Source organism: Atractosteus spatula, chromosome 4 (assembly GCF_055471065.1).
Source record: "Atractosteus spatula isolate fAtrSpa1 chromosome 4, fAtrSpa1.hap1, whole genome shotgun sequence".
Taxonomy (NCBI): Eukaryota; Metazoa; Chordata; class Actinopteri; order Semionotiformes; family Lepisosteidae; genus Atractosteus; species Atractosteus spatula.
The window spans coordinates 5,933,407-5,955,353 of record NC_142709.1 but is presented as its reverse complement, the minus strand read 5'-3'; the positions used below and the strand labels follow the sequence as shown (position 1 = coordinate 5,955,353).

Genomic DNA, 21,947 nt, shown 5'->3' with positions numbered 1-21,947 from the left:
CATATAGGTCAGAAATCGGTGTTCTGCAGTGTTGGTCATAAATCTTTCTCTTTAGATGTAAAAAAATTATTCTATTCACATTAAGTGAAACCAATATACGTTTCCATTTGTGTGTTTCTGATTTCACTGCATTTTGCTTACAAAAACAAATGTCTTCACTAAGAAATCTCCTAAATACACGTCATTAACAAGATGTCAGCAGCACATAATTTATGCAATTACAAAATAAAAATAAGCACCAAGCATTTCAGTTTCGCTCTTCTTTGCCCTGTGGGTAAGTGTCAACATGGAAGGCTGCTACTTTGTTGAGGTGCTTATTTATTATTTACTGAATTACCGATCCTGCTCTATTTTGAAGGTATAGATGTTTGACTGGTTCTATAATACAAAAAGAGAAATCGGAAGAGGGTTAATTCTCTCACCTGGTAAACTTGTTCATTTTTGTTTCTGCGACGCTGTGGGGAAAAAAACAAAATGTCACATTTGTGTGGTTTTGGAGAGAGTTTAGAATGAAAATAAGATGTTCCCTGTTCATTCGACATTTGATTTTTTTTCCCTTTTTCTTTAAATTCATCATCTCACACGTTTTTTAGTTTTTGTTTTGTCAGTTTGGTTTTGGTCCTTGAGGAAGTCTTCACCAGGCGAAATAATCCAGCAGCATTAGTTTCTGAAGTGATTTTGTAAGGGCTGAACTGCAGCTGTTTTAATTAACTTGCCAGACAGAAATACGATAGGAAACATCCACTGAAATGTGCAATGCTGACTTCATAGTCTGAGCTCTCCTCTTGCATCTTAGCTAAAGACTGAGTTTATGGTGTCCTGGGAGCAGTTGCTGTGAATGAGAATTAATATGATCTTTCACAGTATTATTACTGTACGTGAGCCAGCAGTTTAAGACTTTTAACGGGTCCTTTGCATAGAACTAGCTTTGACATTAAGTCATGGACAGCCATTAGGCCATTTTTAGGTCTTATCAGGAGGATTAAGCTAAAAGCTTGGATACTAAGGAACAGCTATCCCTGGCTGCTCATGAATGTGTAATGACAAACCAGAATTACATCTGTTTAGATGGCCCTGCCTCTTCACATTGTGTAAAAGGGGAGAGATAATATTTTCCATAGTATCTGAACACATAAACATCGAACTTGCACTTTAGCAATAGCAAAGGTAGACCCGCAGTCCCTATCCACTTCCCTGGTCCTGTAAAGTTTGAAATAAGCCTTCAACAGTTCCACCAGCTTATGGAGTCTTAGAAATCAGAAACCCGCACGTCGCTTGCTCCAGAGAAACGCAGTTTTGTTCAAGAACGGTATCATGGCATTGCCTGGAGCTTGAGGTTCTGCAGGTGTGTTTCACAGCTTTTACGGGAACCATTCCTGATTCAGGTAAATCTTCCAGACCTCAAGGCCAGAGGCTTTGCTGCTGAATGGTGTGGTGGACAGTGTTCGTCTCTTACCTCTCCCTTGTGTTTCACGGCAATCTGGTCATAGGAGTCGGTGGTAGGCTTTTGCAGAGGCTGCAGGGGAAGAAAAAAAAAGACCGATCAATCTTTTCCTCTGTCGACGTGTTGATTTGTCTGTCTTTATCACGAGCACTGTCCCACAGAACATATCGCAGGAGTGATGTGTCTTTTGCAATTAATCCCGCAGCTAAATGAGTTTTATGTGTCGGCTAATTAGGGGCACTATAGAAATGTGTCAGATTGTGGTGAAAAGGTTGAAATATGTATATTTTAAACCTTTACTGGTCTTATGAAATTATTACAGAATATTGCATTCATTTCTATTTTGTCCCCAAACAGCCAAAGACGTTATCTTCAAGGACTAAATATTTACGGGAGTCGGGACATCTTCTGTATCTGGGCTGCTTCGCGTTATACACCGAGAGTCTTTCCTGGTACATGCCGCAATAAAGTTGATAGTACGAGAATGACTAAAATATGGAGTAAGTGTGCTCTTCGCAAAATACAGTATATCGTCTGTTTGCTACAGAGCACTGTTGTTTTAGCTGCACAGCAAAAGTGTGAAACTAAGAGGTGAGCAAGCGATCTTCTCAATGAACAGGGTCGTGGGAGACATTGCAATATGCATTTGACACACAAGGGGTCTCCCACCAGCTTGAAATATGTAACATTAATAGATTAAAAAAATGCACTTAATATTACCAGGAGAAGAATCAGGACAAGTCTGTATAAAGTGAATTTCTCAGTGACTAATGAGCCACCCCAGAGCAAAGAGATTTTCCGTGCCAATTTATACACAATGGACATATACTGTATGCGCATCAAATATGTTATGATCTACAGAGAAAGTATAGTTTTAATGATCATTGACGTAGGATAATAGGGTTAATTATATTCCATTTTTTCCAGGATATAATAAGGATATATCTATAGGATATAGAGCTATTCTCACTCAGCACCGGCTCTCGGTAGGGTGGCCCTTGATGAGCGTGCGGTCCAGAGGGATCGTGTCAAGGTTCTGACATCACTGCACTCCCAAACACTCAATCCACTCGGCACGTGTGCTGGCCGTCCACTCGGCTTTCGGCACGAAATCCATACTGTAAATGAGGCCACGCGTCGCGCTTCACTGCTCCCTCCTCACACCGGCCCCCAGTGCGTGATGCTCCGCCCGCTGTTCGGCGATCCCCGCTCCCCGTGTGTTTCAGTCCCTAGTGCCCAGCTTGATGAAGGAGATGGCGTAGCTGGGGCCGCCCGTGCCCACGCAGTCTGTGAGCGTCCACAGGTCTGCTGCCTCCTCTTCAGGCCTGCGTATCCCCGGCAGCGTACAGGTGGGTGGCACCAGCCCTAGTGCCAGTCGAGACGTTTTATAGTGCTTTCCCTGATGGGCCAGTCCTCCCCACCAACTCCGAAACGGGGCACAGCCGGCCATCGTCGTCCAGCTCTCCTTCCAGCGGGAAAATTGTCTAGCCACGCCGGCAGGTCTGTTTTTTTTTTTTTTGCTTGGCTGGGTGGGCTTTGTAAATTGTGGCAAGGCTAGAGGGAAACCAGGTTCCCTTGGAGCGCACGACCTGTTGCGACACAGCGATCGCTGTCATTTAGGTACAAGCGCCCATCTGATGCTAAGGTAATAACATAACCGCGAACCTAGAATTCTTATGTCATTCTGGGGAAAGGCAGCAACCCCCAGTAAGAAACGACACTCACCGTGTAGACGTCATCCGCGTTCCTCCGATTCTAAAGGGGAGAAAATGGACTGAGTTAGTGACTGTAACTGCAGTGACCTGCCAGAGTTCTTCCAGTGGTCAGAAATTAAAAGTTTTCACGCCCACGCTTCTTTTTTTCTTCCATATTGCACAAGCCCCTGTCGGAGGCCTCTCTCGTTTTTATTTAGACATCGAATTAGTTAGGTGTGTGTAATACTGAGGTGTGAGATCCTGTATCCTTCTTCAAAAGCTACACTGCAGTGAGCTGCTGGTATTAATAAACTTCTCCAATGTGTTTTTTTTTTCTCTTTCAGTATACTCTGTGCTGCAGAGAATGAGAGAGCACAATTTTGCTATTTTGTTGTGCCTCTCGGGCTAGCCGCACGTCTGATTTACGAAGTGTAAAAATGATTTAAATGTCATTTCACGTTTATGTCCACTCCAAACTCGGTTTGCCTTTCCTCACGGTATGAACACGTTAGTGCACTTGGGGGTGATTTTGCTTGGAGTATCTTAATTTGTGCTTCATTACAAATACTTGAAGAACACACAAATTGATCAAATGAATGCCTCACAAATATGGTAGGAATTTTAAAGCACTGCACAATAAAGATGGTCAACACTGAAACATAAACAAAATGGTCTGACTGTTCAAATATTTATGATGATATATTCCTTTGCTAGGCTCCATTTGTGTTTTTGCAGGTAAAGGTTAAAAAATGATTTCGGTTTATTTTAAGTGATCCATTTGAGGTGTTTTGGAAAAGCGCGTTTTAAAATTAAATTAGAGTCGAGACCCTCGTCTGCGCGCGATCTGAAAAGTACGCGTTTTTGCTGGGATGTGTGCATTAAAACATATCTGTGCAGTAATAATTTCCTTTCTGCTGTAAAATAGTTCAGCTCCGAGGGGTGTGTCCTCTCCGGCTACGTAGCGCGCACTTCTGTCGGTGTAGTAATCTACAACAAGAAGAGACTAAATTGAGCAGCGCAACTAAAAATCAAAGATAAGCCGAGTCCGCGCTGAAGAGCACCCCGTGCCGCTTCCTGTGCCGCGTGGTTAGGAGGGGGTGGGACCCCTCATCTCGGGCTGGTTCCTCAGCTCGGCGTCTTATCACATCTCTACACATTTTCCACTTCTGTTCTGTCTGAGCGACTGCCCCCCCCCCCCCCTGCTCTAAGCAGAGCTCGGTTACGCACATGACCTGCTCGCACATCGGTGACCCAGGTAAGGGTTACCTGGCCAACTGCAGTGGAAGACACACACGCACACACACGGGCGTGCCCCACGCCTTAATGCTACCAATTCGAAAGGCGACTTCGAAGGTTTTTCTCACTGTTCGCTGTTCCTTGTACACGCCGTATATCCACGAGGGACAGAAACATGTTATTGGCCCACACAATGCACGATAACGGGGATGCGCGATCACTAGCGTGCCGAGCCACTGACCTGGTTACACAAACACCCTCGGAAGAAGCGGTTGCTGTTAACGCTCGGCGTGGCGCCGAGGAACGCTTTCCTGTGGTTATTTCGCCAGGTTGAATTTAGCGTGTCGAATCTGTGCAGTAAAGCGCCACTAGTACGAAAAAAGCCACGAAGGTAATAAAGAAAAATTCTTACATTTTTAAACGTCTTCGAGACTTCTCAAAGCACTGTGTCAAAACTCTTTCCTCGCCTTCCAATCAACAGTAATAATAATTGCTTACACTTATATAGCGCTTTTCTGGACACTCCACTCTCTCCAAGCGCTTTCCGACCCCCCTTCACCACCACCAATGTGCAGCCCCACCTGGATGATGCGACGGCAGCCATAGTGCGCCAGAACGCTCACCCCACATCAGCTATTAGTGGGGAGGAGAGCAGAGTAATGAAGCCAATTCATAAATGGGGATTATTAGGAGGCCATGATTGGTAAGGGTCAATGGGAAATTTGGCCAGGACACCGGGGTGACACCCCTACTCTTTTCGAGAAACACCCTGGGATTTTTAATGACCACAGAGAGTCAGGACCTCGGTTTTACGTCTCATCCGAAAGGACAGCACCTGTTTACAGTATAGTGTCCCCGTCACTATACTGGGGCATCAGGACCCACACAGACCGCAGGGTGAGCACCCCCTCTTCCAGCAGCAACCTTAGTTTTTCCCAGGAGGTCTCTCATCCAGGTACTGACCAGGCTCACACCTGCTTAGCTTCAGCAGGCTGCTAGTTGTGAGTTGCAGGGTGATATGGCTGCTGCGTTCACAGTGCGTTCAGTGCGTAATAGTGCGTTCTTCTTGGCAAAATTAGTGGGTGTTGCAAAAACGGGTGTTAATGTTAGGTATCCAATTATTAACAAATAGTGGCCTAAGCCCAGTAAACATCAAATTAGTTCTCCATAACTAGGTGAACATAACCCTTTTCGGTGTTGAATATTAGTGTTTTATCAGTGGGAAGCTACTCAACTGTTACAAATGACGAGCCATATACTGGGCATTTAACACAAGGGAACAAATAATAGGTTTATTCCATGCTGAAAAGAGAAGACAGAAAACACAACGTTTCGGCCGTGGGGCCTTCTTCAGGTGTCCTGAAAAGACACTTGTTCCTTTGCAGCCTACGCATGCTGACGCGGCTACCCACCTGAACTATTTAACACAAGGTACTAGTTCTGTCAAAAGCTTTATAATATTGCTATCTAATTTATGAGGACTAATATATTGCTATAGAGAGGTAATATATGCTGTATTATTATTATTTCTGCCGAGGCCTTTTATATATCTTTTAAAACAATCAAATTTGCTTTAAGTTTCCGTTTCAGGGTGCTTGTTTTAATTAAAGTTTCCTTCCTGGGCTTTCAGCTGCTGTGGGGTTGATGGAAGTCACCCTGTAGGGGGCGATGAGAGGAAGGGTTGGGCCATCACAGATTTCTAGACTGTTCATCACACCTTTCTAGACTGTTTTTAGTGGATGCGTCAGGAGAAAGTGTGTCACCATGTACTCTGCCAATGAAGTTCAGCAGCAACATTTACTGGGCCAGTGCAACGACAAGAGCTTGTCTGGCACATGATGAGGTCTGACACCTTTTACACTGGCCAGGTGTTTGCAGTATGGTATTTCAGGACTGTTATAGTACTAGACCTGCATGTTCGACTAGAGACAAAGAGAGGGGTTCAGAGGGTTCATTTTGATCACCATCAACATGACCGTAAGTGACTGCTAACCTGGAATAAGTCCAGAGAAGAGCTATTAGATACCTCGCTGGGTTTAAAGCAATAGTCTGCACTGACTGGCTAAACGGACTGAAGATTTCTAGTCTTCAGCAGAGAAACCAACACAGGGATCTTGTGTAAGTTTCCAGAATCCTCTGAAGAGTCAACAGAGTATGAAAGCGTAATGAAAAGTAGAGGATACAAGTCAAAACTGTGGGGAAATGCATTTAAAACTGAGAATATGAGGCATGTCTATGCAAAAAGGTTTGGGGGAGATACTAGAGTTATATGGGACAAATAGCTTCCATTGTGTTTGTGATCTTTCTTTTGTTCTTAGTCTACGTCCAACAATTCGTAACACGTGTTCTTGTTGTGGGTCTGAGGATGAGATCTGCGCTTACCGGTCTGGGTGCATTCTCAATGTCATTTCCTCTCCTCAGCTGGTCATATTGATCCCTGTTCTTGTCCAGGTCCTGAATAAGTAAAAACATAGATTGTTCCGGCAAAGTGTATCACATTGTTCACATAGAGCATTTTATCACTGCACAGTGGTTATGTGAACAGAGGGAGAAAATGGACCGTACACACAACAAGGGAAATATGCAGCTTACTCAATTTCTACTACTGCTGCTACTTGTACCACACTACTACCATTACCATTAAATTCACAGGTGCAAAAAAATATTACTTACTGAATATATAGGTTCCATCTGCGGTCCCTCCTTTGGCTTAGAAAACTAAATAACAAAAGGAGAAGAATTAAAGATGTTTTCATTCAGAATCTCTATCTTCAAGTATCTTCAGTGGATTTAACCTTCAGTTCACTCTTCAGTTTGTAGGAAGCTCAATATCATTGGCCAGATTCATCCAGTTTTGTTGTACCAGTAGCTACTCTGAAGTATTATTCATCTACATCAGCTAGTGGGAACTTCGATCCAACCTGAGTCTGAAAAGACTTATTTGCAGATCACTGTTCAGTACATAAGAAGCACATTTGAATGTCTTACTTTAGATTCAGCCATTTTAATTATTAAAGTGTCTCTTAGGCTGTCAGTGTAGAACATTACTTTAAACCCAATAAAGTATCGAGTCCAATATCTTAAGATCTCTGTATCTTATAACCCTCTATGATACTGTATGTGAAGTAAGTCTCGACATTGAACCATTTCTCAAGTAAAGTCATAAAGTCTGGAGTTGGCAATTGTGTTTAATCAATCAAATTAATTTAATATTCTGACAAAGCTAATGTTTAGCAGAGTGAGTTCACAGTGCCTTCTCATCACTGCTGTAGGTGTATGAAAATGCCCCACCTTGTCTTTGAAGTAGAGAGCTGTAATGATGATTCCATAAATGAGCAGGACTCCATCCAGAATGTAGCACAACCTGGGGTCTGTTAGTCCGAAGTCAGCCACTACAGAGTCACAAAACATTACAAATAATTTTTTAATATGTTTGGAGACAATCTAAACAATATCTAGCACAAATTTTACCAAGATTATGCAATTAAATAAAAAGCTGTATATTATCCTGCTGGACATTGCTCTGAGAAGATTGGTTCACACTCCATGGCACGCTTAGTAGGCCTGCCCTGTCTTACAGCTCTGTGACGTTGGCCCCCCCCTACAAACAGCATAACCGATGAAACCCACCACATTCGTTAGTGCTGCGTTTGGGCCGGTTTGGGCCTTTGAAAGTAGCGCTTGTGCTGCTTTCTTTTCCAAGATCTAGTGCCTTATTTTTTGGGGGGGGGGCGTGATGTCAGCCAGCCCCTCTAGAACGGCGCAGGAGAACCGAACCAATCTGGTTTGTTAGTGCTACGTTTGTGCTCTTGAAAGTAGCATTTGTGCTGCTTTTGTTTCCAAGATATAGAGCCTTCTTTTTTTTCGGGGTGTGACATCACTCAGCCCCCCTACCTATGTTGCTTAGCCTCTGTCATCCGTTTTAAAGCAAATCAAGCCCCAGATATAAAACTCTTGGAGCAGCATCTCCTACATCCAATCCACAAAGCCACAGGGCTGGCATTATACATCAAGTACTTAAGGCGAAGGGCTGAAATCTACCTTTATAGTTGACGAGTACTATAATACTGTGGAAAATTCAGATTTTCAGTGCCTTTGGCACTGAAATGATATATTCAAGAAAAGAGGGAGCTTTGCCTTTTGGCTTTTTACATCTGCAAAATCTGGTTTAGTTGCTTAATTGCTTAGGGTGCAGAAGCCCTTCTTTCAAAATCAATTGCATAACAACGTGCAACAGACAAAGGCAGGCCACCTGTCTCTTTGCATCGACAGCAGGCAGATGATGCCGACATTTCTGCACTCCAGATGCTCCGATTACTTTTTAATTGAGCCCAAAATAGAAAAAGATAAGTAGCAATTGTGAACACATCAGAGCATCAACGTCTCACCCGTTCTCCAGTTGTTCTGCAACATCGTTGTGTTTTATTTTTTGCTGTTGGTGAATATTTTATTGTGAAATCTGCCAGACAAAAGCATGTTGTCGCCCTTCTCATTTTAACATCTCCATCTTCTCAAGTGGAATTATAATAAACACAAGGACGCAAGTAAGGTTACAAATATGAAGCTGTCATTCGACCCCGTGAGCCCATTGGGCATTTAATTACTAATTCGTACAAGAAACATTTAATAAGGAATTACAGCCCCGTCAGGAGGAGAGTCTTGGAAATTAGTCATGATTACTCACTTATTGACTAACTTAAGTCAGAAGACTTTTAGTAGACTAAAAACCAATTCTACCAATGAGAACCCTGCAACTCAGCAGGACGAAGAGTGAGGATCTCTAAATGAAAGATCCCCTATTGTGGTGCTTGAGGCTGCAGTATAGCACATTTCTTGGATTTTGTTACATTACCAGACGTTCAGAAGCATAGGAAAGGGAGATACATTGGTCCCAATACACATTACTTGGATCGATTTAACTTTTCTCCTCCAGCCTTAAGATGGTGAGATCTTAAAAACCTTCTGAGCTGTGGCTCTAGTGAGCCCAATCCGGAGACCCCCAGAGTTACAAAAAACACGAATTAACAGCAGGATCGAAGAAGCAATGCAGGAAGCTTGTTTCTTTTGTCAGTGGACGGTCCAATTTAGCGGCGTATCCACAGCATCAAAGGGTGTGTCAAAAGAAATTTATAAAAAGTGAAAGAGAAGTGAAGTGAAGAGAAGAAAAACATCCTCAGTGATGAATGTTTTGTTGTGTCTTAAAAACTCTAAGCACCCCTGATTATAAAATGAGCCCCAGCAGTAATGCACAATGAAATCAGGAGACAATGCAATTTCAGTGAGGAACCAAGGCCATAGACAAAGGGCCTCAAGAAGTCTGTCCCAGATTACTTTCTGATCTAATCCAAGCCACTTTTGGAGGTGCTTACATTATGTGAGAAGGAGCACATCTCACCATAATCATCTGAACCTGTTGTTTCTTTTTTAACTGACCTGCACTGTTATTACAGACAGTGGAAAGTTGCCATTTTGCCAAGGTGAATTTTTATTTTGTAAAAAAAAGGTTGTGTACGTATCGTACACTTCAAAATGCATTCAGTGTATAATTCCAAAGTTGCATTTACAGTAGGTGGTCAGTATAAGGCTGGTTGGCAGCTTGGGCATTTTATGCAGATGTGCACGGTAGCCTGCCAGCGTAGTACAGTATGTTACAACTCGTGCTCTGTTGACTGTGCAATTCCTGCATGTCAGGAAGATATCACTGACAGTTCGCAGCACTGCCCACATCGGTCACACCCCAGGCCTAGACAGATGGCGAAGAGCAGGTGACTCAGTGCAATGTGTTCTTTTAACCGACGAGACAGCGGGGCTGTGGTTCGGTGTGTCTTCTGAGAAGTGTCAGATTGTGATTAAGCACATCGTCTTCCTCTGTGTTCTACAGAGACTGGAGGGGCTGAAATGATGAGCATTTTGCAAAAAGGCTACAAATATCCCGTCAGATTTGCCGGAGACGTCATGGAAGTTAATCATGTCAAATGATGCGAAATACAGGACAGTGACAGCTGAGGCTTGGAGCTGACATGCATCACTCAAGCCCGTTCACCACATGGCCATGTTTAACTTCTGTTTGTTTCATGATTCATCACATCGTCCGCAGAGTGTGTAGTACCCTTTCAATGATGAGCAGAGGCACTCAATGACTGTCAAGGATGAGATTTTTTAATTGACTTCAGCAGAGACTTAAGAAAGGATCTGTAATGTTATTGTGAATGTAACTCTTAGAGGGCATCTGAATTCTGCTCCTCTTTCTTAGCCTGTATTTTTTTTCTTTTTCCCGATTGGCAGCTCATTGGCTGCTTGCACCAGTGCCCGCTGACTGCCACTAGCTGGGGACAGAAGCGTCGATGGGTTAATCTAGCTGTTTCATCCAGTCCAGGGTTGCGGGGGGAGCTGGAGCCTATCCCAGCAGGTTACGGGCATCAGGCTGCGTGCACCCTGGACGGGACGCTATCCACTGCAGGGCAGACACAACCCAGACATGCAAACGGTCACACCAGGGCCAGTTTTCTCAGAAACCAATTAACCTCCCAGGAGGTGTTTGGACTGTGGGAGGAAACCGGAGCAGCCGGAGGAAACCCACGCGAACACGGGGAGATCATGCAAACTCAATGCAGACAACACAACAGGTCCAAAACCGAACCCAGGGCCCCAGTGCTGTGGGGTAGCAATGCTGACCACTGTGCTGCCATGCCACCCACAGATACATTAAAGAACTCTGTTGCCAAAGGAACTTCAGACTCATTTGCACCAACCTCACCTGGCTGCAGTGTTGTTTACATCCACAGCTCCTAATCAGCTAAGGTTATCTTATCTTCGCTGTTGATCTGCTGTTTTAGATATTACCAGTACTGACAACACTAGCGTTTCACATTAGATCTGTCAAATGTGAGTTGTGCTGTGATATTTAAACACAGCACCAAACCGGCTCTGTCACTCACCCTAGAGTCCCCACAAACCTCTTAACCAGTTAAGGTTTTTAGTAGGATGCTTCCCTTGGACTGTTTTCGTAGGGGCATCCAGATCTGATACACATCCTACAAACATCCACAGGAGAAAACCACTTCACAGGAATGAACAATGCCCCCATAGGACTGTGTATAAAATACTGTGGTCCTTAAAGAGTTCATAGGCAACTACATTAAAGATACAGATAGTGTTAGCTCCAGGCAAATAATTTTGCCCAGCATCCGTAAGGTAGGGTACTAAAGTCTTCTTACAAAGGGCTGTATATCAGCGTCTCTGGTCTGGATTTAGAATTTCCCTGGTGGTGTTAGTGTCTCTTTTACCATAAATGTGTTAAGGAAGAAGTGTAGGTCTCTTGTGGATTCTCTGCTGCCTCAGTAATGTGGTATAAAAGTGACTCTGGAGCACGTTTGCTGTGCTGGAGCGGAGTGCAATAAGTTAAATTAACCGTCGGGGGCAGATAAATGTATCCGCCTGAATTTGAAGGAAAACCGATATGAAATTCTGGGACCCCCAGGTGGCTCACACAGAAGAAGAGCTCATTAGAAGCTTAGGCTGAGCCCTGTGGTCTGGAGGTTCCTGGCTCGGGCCTTGCCATGTCAGTAGATAGCTGTGACATGGATTCCCCAGACTGCAGGAAACTACTGACGGAGGAATGCCGGGTCTGGGTTTACTCAGATAGCAAGGCTCTCCGAAACTAACCACACCTCTGCTTGTAGTGTTATAAACAGTAATAATTCCTTACACTTATATAGCACTTTTTTGGACACTCCACTCAACTACAGGCAATGGGGACTTCCCTCCACCACCACCAATGTGCAGCCCCACCTGGATGATGTGACGGCAGCTATCAGTGGGGAGGAGAACAGAGTGATGAAGCCATTGCCAGCAGGCATATCACCCTGCAACTCACAACTGGTAGTCCACTGAAGCTCAGTAGGTGTGAGCCTGGCTAGTTCCTGGATGGGAGACCTCCTGGGAAACACTGAGGTTGCTGCTGGAAGAGGTGTTAGTGGGACCAGTAGGGGGTGCTCACTGGCGCACTATGGCTGCTGTTGCATCATCCAGATGGGGCTGCACACTGGTTGGGGTGGAGGAGATCCCCATTGCCTGTAAAGAGCTTTGAGTGGAGTGTCCAGAAAAGCACTTTATAAGTGTATTTGAATCTATCAATTCAAATACAGAATTGATAGATGGGGATTATCAGGAGGTCATGATTGGTAAAGACCAAGGGGACGTTATCAATAAGAGGGTCCCTCCTCCACCCACCCACCCAGAGCCACCTGTTCTGCATCGTGGGGTCTGTGTGAAATACCCCAGGTGTGTCTGGTAACTCGCATTTCAGGGAAAGCACACTCAGTCTTCAGACTCTCCCCGTGCTCTTACAAAAGATATAGCAGCAAGAGTGAATTAAGAACTGCTGTTTCTGGAACTCAAAAACCCACTTCAAAAAATCCAATGTCAGAAAAGGGCTTTATGTTTCTGCTCACATGCATCTGAAAATGTGCATTTTCCCAAAGAGGGGAAATTCAACCTCAAATCTTTAACCAAACTCAAAAGAGCAGTGCAAGTAATTTTTTTTTTACTATTGCCAATGCTTCATTTCCACAAACAGTCCAGTGGGTACAGGATAAAACATTTTAAAAACGTAAGAATGTACGGAAAAATGTCAGAAGCACAACATTGAGCTTTCAGCTGATATTGGAATTTCGTGAAACTCTTTCCTGAAAGATCCAAGGAAAATGATCTCCCACCATTAAAACTTTCTTAGAGATGAACTATTCCACACAACCTCCGCTCACACATGGTGCTAAGCGCTGTGGCCCAAGTTAAAGCAGGAGGTGTGGAACTACTCTTGGATTCCTGTCTAACAAATTCTCTCTTTTATGTGCTCAGTTCAATTCCATGGGATTTCCTCCTGGCACTTCAGGGTGTTGTGCTGTCATGATGGAAAGTATCGAAGGTGGAATATGCAACAGTGTTCGTTGTTCTAAAAGAACAGCGTGAAAGAAAAAGTTGGAGCACACATGAGGTGCTGCATATCCTCCTTTGAGATACCATACTGTACGTATGTATGACAGGCTTCCTTTTACAGTGCAAGCACAAAACAGGAAACTGAACAGGTTCCCAGTCTGTTTTTCAAACTCACAACCACAAAACAAAAACCACTAACTATATCACCACATAGGAGAGAGTGGCAGGCAAGTACTTCTGTCTGCCTGCAGAGTAGGTAGTATAAGTGAAGAAGAGTGGAGAATGGATAAATTATCCATGAGGCTTGTCAGAAATTCATTATGAACCAGTAAACCCAGGAAGAAGCAAGCGACGTTTACAGTGGTATTTTGTGTCATGATAAATAATCATCACTGAGTACTCTGACAAACTGAAATGGAGCGAAGAAAAATGTTAAAAACAAAAACTAGTAAGAAAAACTCAACGGTGTATTGTCATTGATCCTCTGTGACTTCAGCCCTTTTCAGATAATTCAAGATTTTAATAAATTGCACAACAGTTTTCCTTGCTTTATTCTTTATCGCTCATTGACAACTAATCTTGGTCTCCCTGAAGGTGTGCACAATGTCTTGTATGTGGTACCCTCACTGCACCTGGTGGCATTGAGGCTACAGCAAGACTCTACAAACCGCAGGACTTGAGCTGGGTTATTGCCGCTGAGTAATAAACTCACTGAGATCCCTACCTTCCAGCTACAGCTATGCAGCATCTCAATAAAACTCTCTGCTCAGTTCATGTGTTTTCTGTTTTTGCAGCTTTTATGATCTCCATAAAAATGAGACAAGCAGCCTGGGGAGAAGGCAGCAACTAAAAGCTGTCGTACTGTACTATGCACAGAGCCGGGTTTGCTGAAAGGAGAGGAGAGTCCCCCAGCTGTTCAGAGCTGTTTGCTGCTACAGACTGGTACATTCATGCGCTCTCAGAGAGGGCCCGCTTCTGTGTGCCGAGTGCGGTTTCGCTGCCTGTTTCAAAGCCTCTCTTTAGCGGTCTACATCTCTTGTCAGTTTGAGCAAAACTCTACTTCGGCGGTTTTCCTCTGCAGTTGCCTTTTCCCTGAGCTCTTATCTCCCTGCATCTAACTGTCTGAGAGAGAAAAAAAATGAAAGGGGGTGGGGGGAGGGGGAGTGGGTGGGCTATGTTTGCTAAACGTGAGCTCAGGAGCTAAAGAGTTTGCGTTTAGCAATCATAATACCACCGCCCAACACACCATGCTCTTTCAACTACAACGCTGTTTGTTTAGACTTCCTCCCCTGCCTCTGCTGCAGTCCTTCTGCTTGAGTCTTGTGTCACAGTGGTATACAGCCCTCACAGGAGTAAAAAGCTCTACCCCATCCCACCTAACACACAGAAGTTAAAATGACTCAATGAAGCTTTAAGGATTCCCTCACCTAGCCAGCAGCGTCGTTCTCCAACCCCCCACCCCCTCTCCTTGTGAAGCGCTGCTTTGCTTACACTGCAAGAAGACGTTGTGAAACCCCCTTGGCTCCCCTGAAGATTGAAAATAGGTTAATTTCATCTTTCTCTCCCTCCCTGACTAATATTCAGAGCACTCGTTTTCTTTTTTTGACACACTAAGCAACACAGGAGCCAGACATTCTCACTTGGTAGAAATGATTAAAAAAACAAGGTGTTAATCGGGCTGAGGAAAGCCGTTGTGAGTCCGCTCTCGGATGTCTCGTCTGGCGTTTGTCAGTGGTGTTGGGGAAGGAAGGGGGATGTGAAAGACACATTAAGATAAGATCACTTAAGTGGCCATATACAATTTCTTGTATTAGGAATTTGTCTTTTCACATACCCCAATTGCTCTCCATAAGACACACAGACAGGGAGAGAGAAGCTTGGGGTCAGAGCGCAGGGTCAACCATTTATATGGCACCCCAGGAGCAGTTGGGGTGAAGGGCCTTGCTCAGGGGCCCAACAGAGTAGGATTCCTCTGCCGGCTGCGGGATATGAACCAGCAACCTTCCAGCCACAGGCACAGATCCTGAGCCACAGAGCCACCCACCTGCAAAAATCTGTGTTTTAGCCCTTTAAAGTGCCTTTGGGTTTATGTTCTTTTGTAACATATCTCTGACCTCTTCGCCCCCTAGTGCTGCAGTTGTGGTTTGGTAGAAAATAGGTGAGGCCCCGTGAACAGTGAGCTTGGGGATATCCCCTCCCCCCTTCACTGGTAACAACAGAAAATGATACCTTAGAGAAGGGACGTACTGTATGCAGGATGCCCATTCCTGGTGTGGTAGGCTGGTACAGTATGTCAATAAAAAGCAATGAAACCTGAACAGCTTGCAGAAGCTGTTATCGTGAATCACATAAGCTAGTAATAAACTGATAATGCTCATTAAGGTTAAGCTGCAGTCAAAACCTGTAGACACAGCAGCCCAGGCCAATCATTCGCTGTTGCTACAGTTTTGTATAGACCCATTGTAGAGCCGAATGGGTTCAGCCAAAATGTGATTTTCTTTAAGATTTTAATAAAGTGCACAACATTTTTCCTATTTTTGCAGGCCCGATCTAACGTACATTTAACCAGTACTAAAGTGGAAAGAGCCGAGCTTTGTTTTTGAATTTCTTGTTGCGAAAACGGGTTTAAAAATACATCACATTTTGAGACTGATCAGAAGACGATTACTGGAATGAAGTGGTACAAGACCGAAACTGAGAATCTCGTAATAATACACTTAATTGAATTCAGAGGTGGTTTTTGCTTTATTATAATATGCAATGTGTTAGATGCTGTGATGCTGGCAATGAAATAATAATAAGAATACAGTACCTTTAAATATGGCTTTTCAAAGCACTTTTCAGAGTGAAAAAAATAGTAATAGTTATAATCAACAGCAAAACAAGCTAAAATAAGTGACTACATTTATGACATTTAATTAACACAGTAAAGTAAATAATTAGACCAACTATGTAAGGGAGAGCTCAAGTAGAACATAAATCAACAGCCACTGGGCTCTTCAAGAGAGTTTCAAGAGACCCCTGTAAAGAAAATCTTCATAAACAATTCTCTGACAGTATTTCTGTTACTCTTACAAACACCTGCACACAGGCTCATGCTCCTCATGTTTGCTTCACAAGAAATGACGTAAACACTTATATAGGACTTTGCAGGTGTGACACAAATTTATCTCAGGTGTCCTACACATTTTATTTTTAATGTGTTTTTGAATGCAGATGCCTCTTATAAAGCCATCACATTCAGTGACAGCTTCTTTCATTTATTAATATATACGCTGACCTTCTAAGCAAACAGTTTAGTCCAATCCAGACATCTGAGATAGAGTCACAAAAAGGTCAAATTGCTCTTGTTAGCAAGAAAATTAAAACACAAAACCTATAAAACAGAGTTCCCCAAAGTGAATCCTGAAAAATTATTGCATGTGTGTTTGTCTAGTTTAGTGAAAAAGAACGTACTCGCGTTCTTGCTGAAAACATTACTGAACTGTTACTGTAATGTCAGTCGAACTTTTTAAATGTTCTTAATTTATTGAGAGACATAATATGCTGGCATTTGGGCACAGAAAACTGAGTGTTTCAAAACGCAGGGGTGAGATCTCCTCTGCAATTCATTAGTTGCTGTCTAATATCCAGTTAATTTTCATGCCTGTTTATCAGTATACAGAATACATCATCAAGATTTTGTCTTTGTATTAGTTCTTAAGTCTCAGTTTTACACAATGAACTGCTACATATATCTGATTGCCCTTTATGAGCAATATGAATTATATTATATATTTCCATTTGAACTATAGCATTAATGCTGTGTGAAGTTTTTACTTTTATTTACAGGGCTTTCCTATGGTTCATACTGTGGTTTTTCATGTCTGCCTATGTTTCTCGTTAACTGTCTCCTAATTTCTGTTTTCCTGTCCTTTACTCCTCCCCCCCTCCCCACACACATCTAATTATTTCATTTTTACTGAACTACAAGCACAGATTTTAGAAGGAAATAAAGAAATGAAAGAAATAAAAACCTTTCAGTAAATTCATTGGCATAGGAATCCATCTGGACTAGGCTGCTGCTTTTTTCAATGTATAAATCTGTTTTTTTAATCTACGAGACCTGAGTTTTATTTTCTAGACATTAAACATAACATTATCTTTTTTGTAGAAAAAAAAAGGTTATTTGGGACAATGATTTAATTAAAAGTGCTCATGACAATTTCATGGATTTCCAGAACATTATTAATTACTGGATGCAATGCTGTAGTACCAACATCTCAACCTGTTTGGTAACATTTTTTTTTCTGAAAAATACTGGTTTTGTGAGAAACAAAAAAACACTTTTAGGTATATAATAATGAAAGTAGAAATTCAAGTTCCATTTCCATGACATCTGTTTCTTTTTTTTTTGGGTTGTATTTTTTGGAGTTTCCCCGACAAGCAGCATGACCGATAGGATTTCAAGGCCCAGTAAGAACCTCTCTCCAGACCTCAGCAGCCAGGTGTAGAGCCTGATGTGGACCACTTTCTGTTTGGATCAGCTTTGATCCTCTTTTCCAGGAACAGAAGCTCTAAGAACCCACAGCAGAAAGGATTAAATCAATCTGCCCGTCGGCCGCCATCAACCCTAGACATTTCTTTCTGATCAAAGACGCCTATAAAAATTCAAGCAGACTGACCATTTCATCTTTTTATATGTTAATGTGTCCATTCACACACCACTGCACCTTCATGAGCATTCCAGCAGCATGGGCATGCTGTGCCATGAACAGCAATATCTAGGGAATGAAAAGAACCTGGGCTGTGCAGAATGTCAGCACTCCTTCCAAAACCGCCGTGCTGCATAAAAGACTGACAAAACGGCTGTCTGTTAACGTGGACCTTAATTAAATGAAGCTACCGCCGAGTTATTGGTCTACAGGAGTGGTTCGCAGTCCTGGTCCTGGTGCCCCACACACCTGCCAGTTTTCATTCCAGCCCTCCTCCATCAGATCGCTGCAGCCTCACTGGATCGAAGAAATTGCCTCATTGGAATATTTGCATTTTGGTTTCTAGTCACAAGTTTGGGATTTAATTTCTTATTTCACTTACAAAATACAACAGTTACAGCTCCACAGTGTTTAAGAGCAGTGTTTAATCTGAAAAACAGTTCAGATTCATCTTCTTATTAAATCAGCGAAGGGTTTGGTTGTGTAACTGAGGAACAAAAACCAGCAGGATTGTGGGTCACCAGTAGTGGGGGCCAGTGGTCAACACTGAAATGGATGTGGGAGCACACTATTCAAACACATCTCCCGACTGGTCCAGCTGGTGGTTTCCTTCCTGTTGTCAACATGCTGAGAAGTGCTGCCTTGTGCACGCTAGCAGCTCTGAACAAGCAGGAGGGTCGATAAGGCCACAGGCTGATTAAAAATGAGCCCTTTGTGCTCTGCTCTACTACTCAGAAATGTAAAGTTTAACAGGCAATTGCTCATTCCTTGTGCCAGTCACAGCCACGCGGGCGTTTACTGTACAGTATCTCCGCTTCATCACTGCTGCAGCCAAACGACGGTCTATATTGTGCTTCACTGCAAGTCTTCTGCACAGGTGTTCTGTCAGTGCAGTGGTGCAAAACATCCCCCTTCTCCACACAGATATGTGGATGAATCTGGCAGTGAGACCCTCTTTAATGTGCTCGATAGGAATGTAGCTCACAGCGCACACATCCTCCAGAGTCTGACTCTATCAGTTAGAAGTGCTCACTGTGTCTGCCACAGGGCATGAAGAGGTGAAATCACTCACCAGTAGTATTGCAGCACTATCGGATTTGCATCCAATTCCCTACAAAATTGATATTTAGAGATTCGCTCCCAATAAACCAACTTCTATTGCACGGCGCTGAGATTCAGTCACTGGGTTTGAAGATATTGTTTCATATTGATTTCTGTATTAATTAAAAAATATTTTTCAGTTTTTATTTTGTTGTTTAACTAATGGTTATTCTTCAAATGATCTAAATTGTTTTAATTGCTTAAATAATTAACTGCTATTGCTATCACTGTCATATATTACTTTTATACCTAATGCCACTGTCATTTCATTGTGACTTTCAGATAAGAAGTGATTATTTTAACTACGATAATAACTGAATGTTTAACAGACATATGAGGTACTTATATACTGTGATAGAAGAATGTTTGATAAATGTTAATTGATTTTTATTGATAAATTAACCAGAATATCCCAGTTTGTTTTAACATTGCAAGATGATGCATCTATTGCACTATCTATCTAGCCAACAACATTCAATAAGATAGTGAGCTGAAAAGCAGTGTGGAGACCCATGAAGCCACATTGAATTTGTCTACCAAAGTAAGGCTTGAATTGTGAGTGAATACTGTCGAAAACCTTGCTCATATCAACTTATTACAGCTGTAAAAATAATAATAATTACACTACACACAGCTCAATTTCCCACATCGTCACATTCCCAACTGAATCTGAAGAATCAACAACGCAACAAGTTATTTGTCTGTTCATGATCAGTGTGTACTGTAGCTACAGCAGATTCGGACCAGTGATTTGAACAGTTAGCCCTACCGGTACAAGATGGTTTGGAACACTGTGGCTGTTTTATGCAAGGTATTTTAATAGCAGCAAATAAACAACAAGACACTTAACAGCAGCAAATAAACAAACAAGACACTTGATCTCTCTAAACAGGAGCGGATAAAAATGTGATTCCACTCAGGGAAGATGTCAAACCGAATCTTCCAAGGGAGGCGGCTAACGAAAGATTGTGCAGGTCACGAGAAAGCAAGGCCAAAACTTGTTCGTTTGCCAATGTCCCTGTTCGATACCAAATAAAACAATAGGGATTCCCTCACAGTCTTAAGGAAAGGCTGATATTCCCTGTGCAGACATTTTTCTCTTTAGGTTCAGCTGTTTAAAGGTTATTATTGGAGTGCTACAGTGTATTATGTTTAGTAGGGGTTTTTAAGCACTGATCCTGTAGTTTCCAAGAGAAGCTGCAATTACCTATTTCACATTTGAATAGAGGCAAAAGTGAAATGGACATGAGTCATTCCAGTCACTTGACAGGAATTATGTGCAATAATCTGAATGCCCAAATTAAGTTTTTAGCTCAGTAGCCAAGTTCAACCGGAAAGGCGTCCTACAGATAGAGAGATCTCTGTGGGCCAGGCAGGATATCCCTGCTTTAAGGAATGAGAATCCTTACAATTCGGATACATGTAAAATCCCGGTTATCTGTTTTTTTTCAGATGACATGAACATTATCAGAATATCAAAAATAAAAACACACATCGATGTTACACTAAGACCCACAGCACAAATATGACTGATCCAGTGGTTAAGAATTACAAAATTATTAGTTGATAGGGGCTTTTCTTGTTGTTTCAGGCTTTTCACCTCATCTCAGAAGAATCCTGCCATGGACTACAGTGTTACAGTGAACCTATGATGAACAGGCAGGTGTTTTAACTTAATTGGGGCATAAAATGTCAACTGCCAATGGTACAAATAAGGTGAACTATGGTTAAGGTATAAAATATCTCATTCTAATATGTAAAGGAATCTCAGATGATCAGGACATTCGATTTATTATTTTTGCTTTATCTATGTAAAGCGATAGATTATGTCATGTACAATATGATGACTTGAGACCGATGCCACAACCTCTCAGCTAATGCATGACCTTTTAAAAGGGAAACTGAAATAAACTAATTTTAATTTGGTGGCAATTAAAAACATTACTGTGGAAAAAGTGTTTGTGCCATAGTCTGAGCAACACAGCAAGGACACGCTTTAAGACAAAACCTTTTTCCTTTTTCATCAGGAGCAGTCATCTCAACACTTGTGAAATGGCTTAATTTAAAGATTTCTTATAAATGGTGTGGTGAGGGAGACCGCAGATGTTTCTGTAAAAAATAAACACCAACAAAGGACCAAGCAGAATACTGAGATGATTCTTAGGGTCTTAGTGAATTCTTAGCTTAATTTTGTAAAAAAAACTAAAGAATTTTTACATAGGACCCTATACAAATATCATAGTGATCTTGTACACTTCCCTTTCAAAACTTTCAGATACAACAAATAGAAGTAATAATTTCACGAATATTTGCATCTAGCAAACGCCCAAGTAAGCAAAGGGTTACAGAGCATTTTGTTTTTGCTCCAAATGATCCAAACCGTTTTAATTGTACACATCTAAGCCAGACAGATGCAGATGAGACTATATTGCTGATCACAATATGTTCCTCCACTTTATAATCAGTCACCCAACAAAATGGAAAGAGTCACAGTTTTTGTGCTTATTCTAAAATGTGACTAGGAATGCTTTACTTTGCTTTTAGCATATAAGAGAAATGATTTTCAATGTTTTTTTTTTCTAACAATGACATCGAAGTATGGTGTATCCCAGAAATCTTAATATAATCTGAAACTAAAGTAACATTTTTAGTAAAGATACATCATGATGTAATTCTTTTCACAAAACAGCAAATTATTCCCTATGGTTGTGGCCACTTTAAAACTGATAACTTTGAAGATTAAGTGAACTAACAGACTGTTCTTCAATATTACAAAAGGAAAAAGAATTAGTACTTTATTCTCTCAGAAAAGTATCATAATTTTCCAAATAAGATAACATC

At 42.1% G+C, this 21,947-nt stretch overlaps 1 protein-coding gene across 1 annotated transcript in view; it reads right to left on the bottom strand.

Moving 5' to 3' along the window:
* The window catches only part of cd247 (CD247 molecule), a 35,252-nt gene that overhangs the window by 2,846 nt on the left and 10,459 nt on the right, over nucleotides 1-21,947 (bottom strand). Inside the window, exons 2-7 of the mRNA XM_088914955.1 lie at nucleotides 7,666-7,766; nucleotides 7,048-7,092; nucleotides 6,757-6,828; nucleotides 3,170-3,199; nucleotides 1,457-1,516; nucleotides 423-455 (exon numbers count right to left, since the gene is read on the bottom strand). Of these exons, the coding sequence (XP_088771081.1) occupies nucleotides 423-455; nucleotides 1,457-1,516; nucleotides 3,170-3,199; nucleotides 6,757-6,828; nucleotides 7,048-7,092; nucleotides 7,666-7,766 (341 nt within the window). The remainder of the gene's footprint in view (nucleotides 1-422; nucleotides 456-1,456; nucleotides 1,517-3,169; nucleotides 3,200-6,756; nucleotides 6,829-7,047; nucleotides 7,093-7,665; nucleotides 7,767-21,947) is intronic.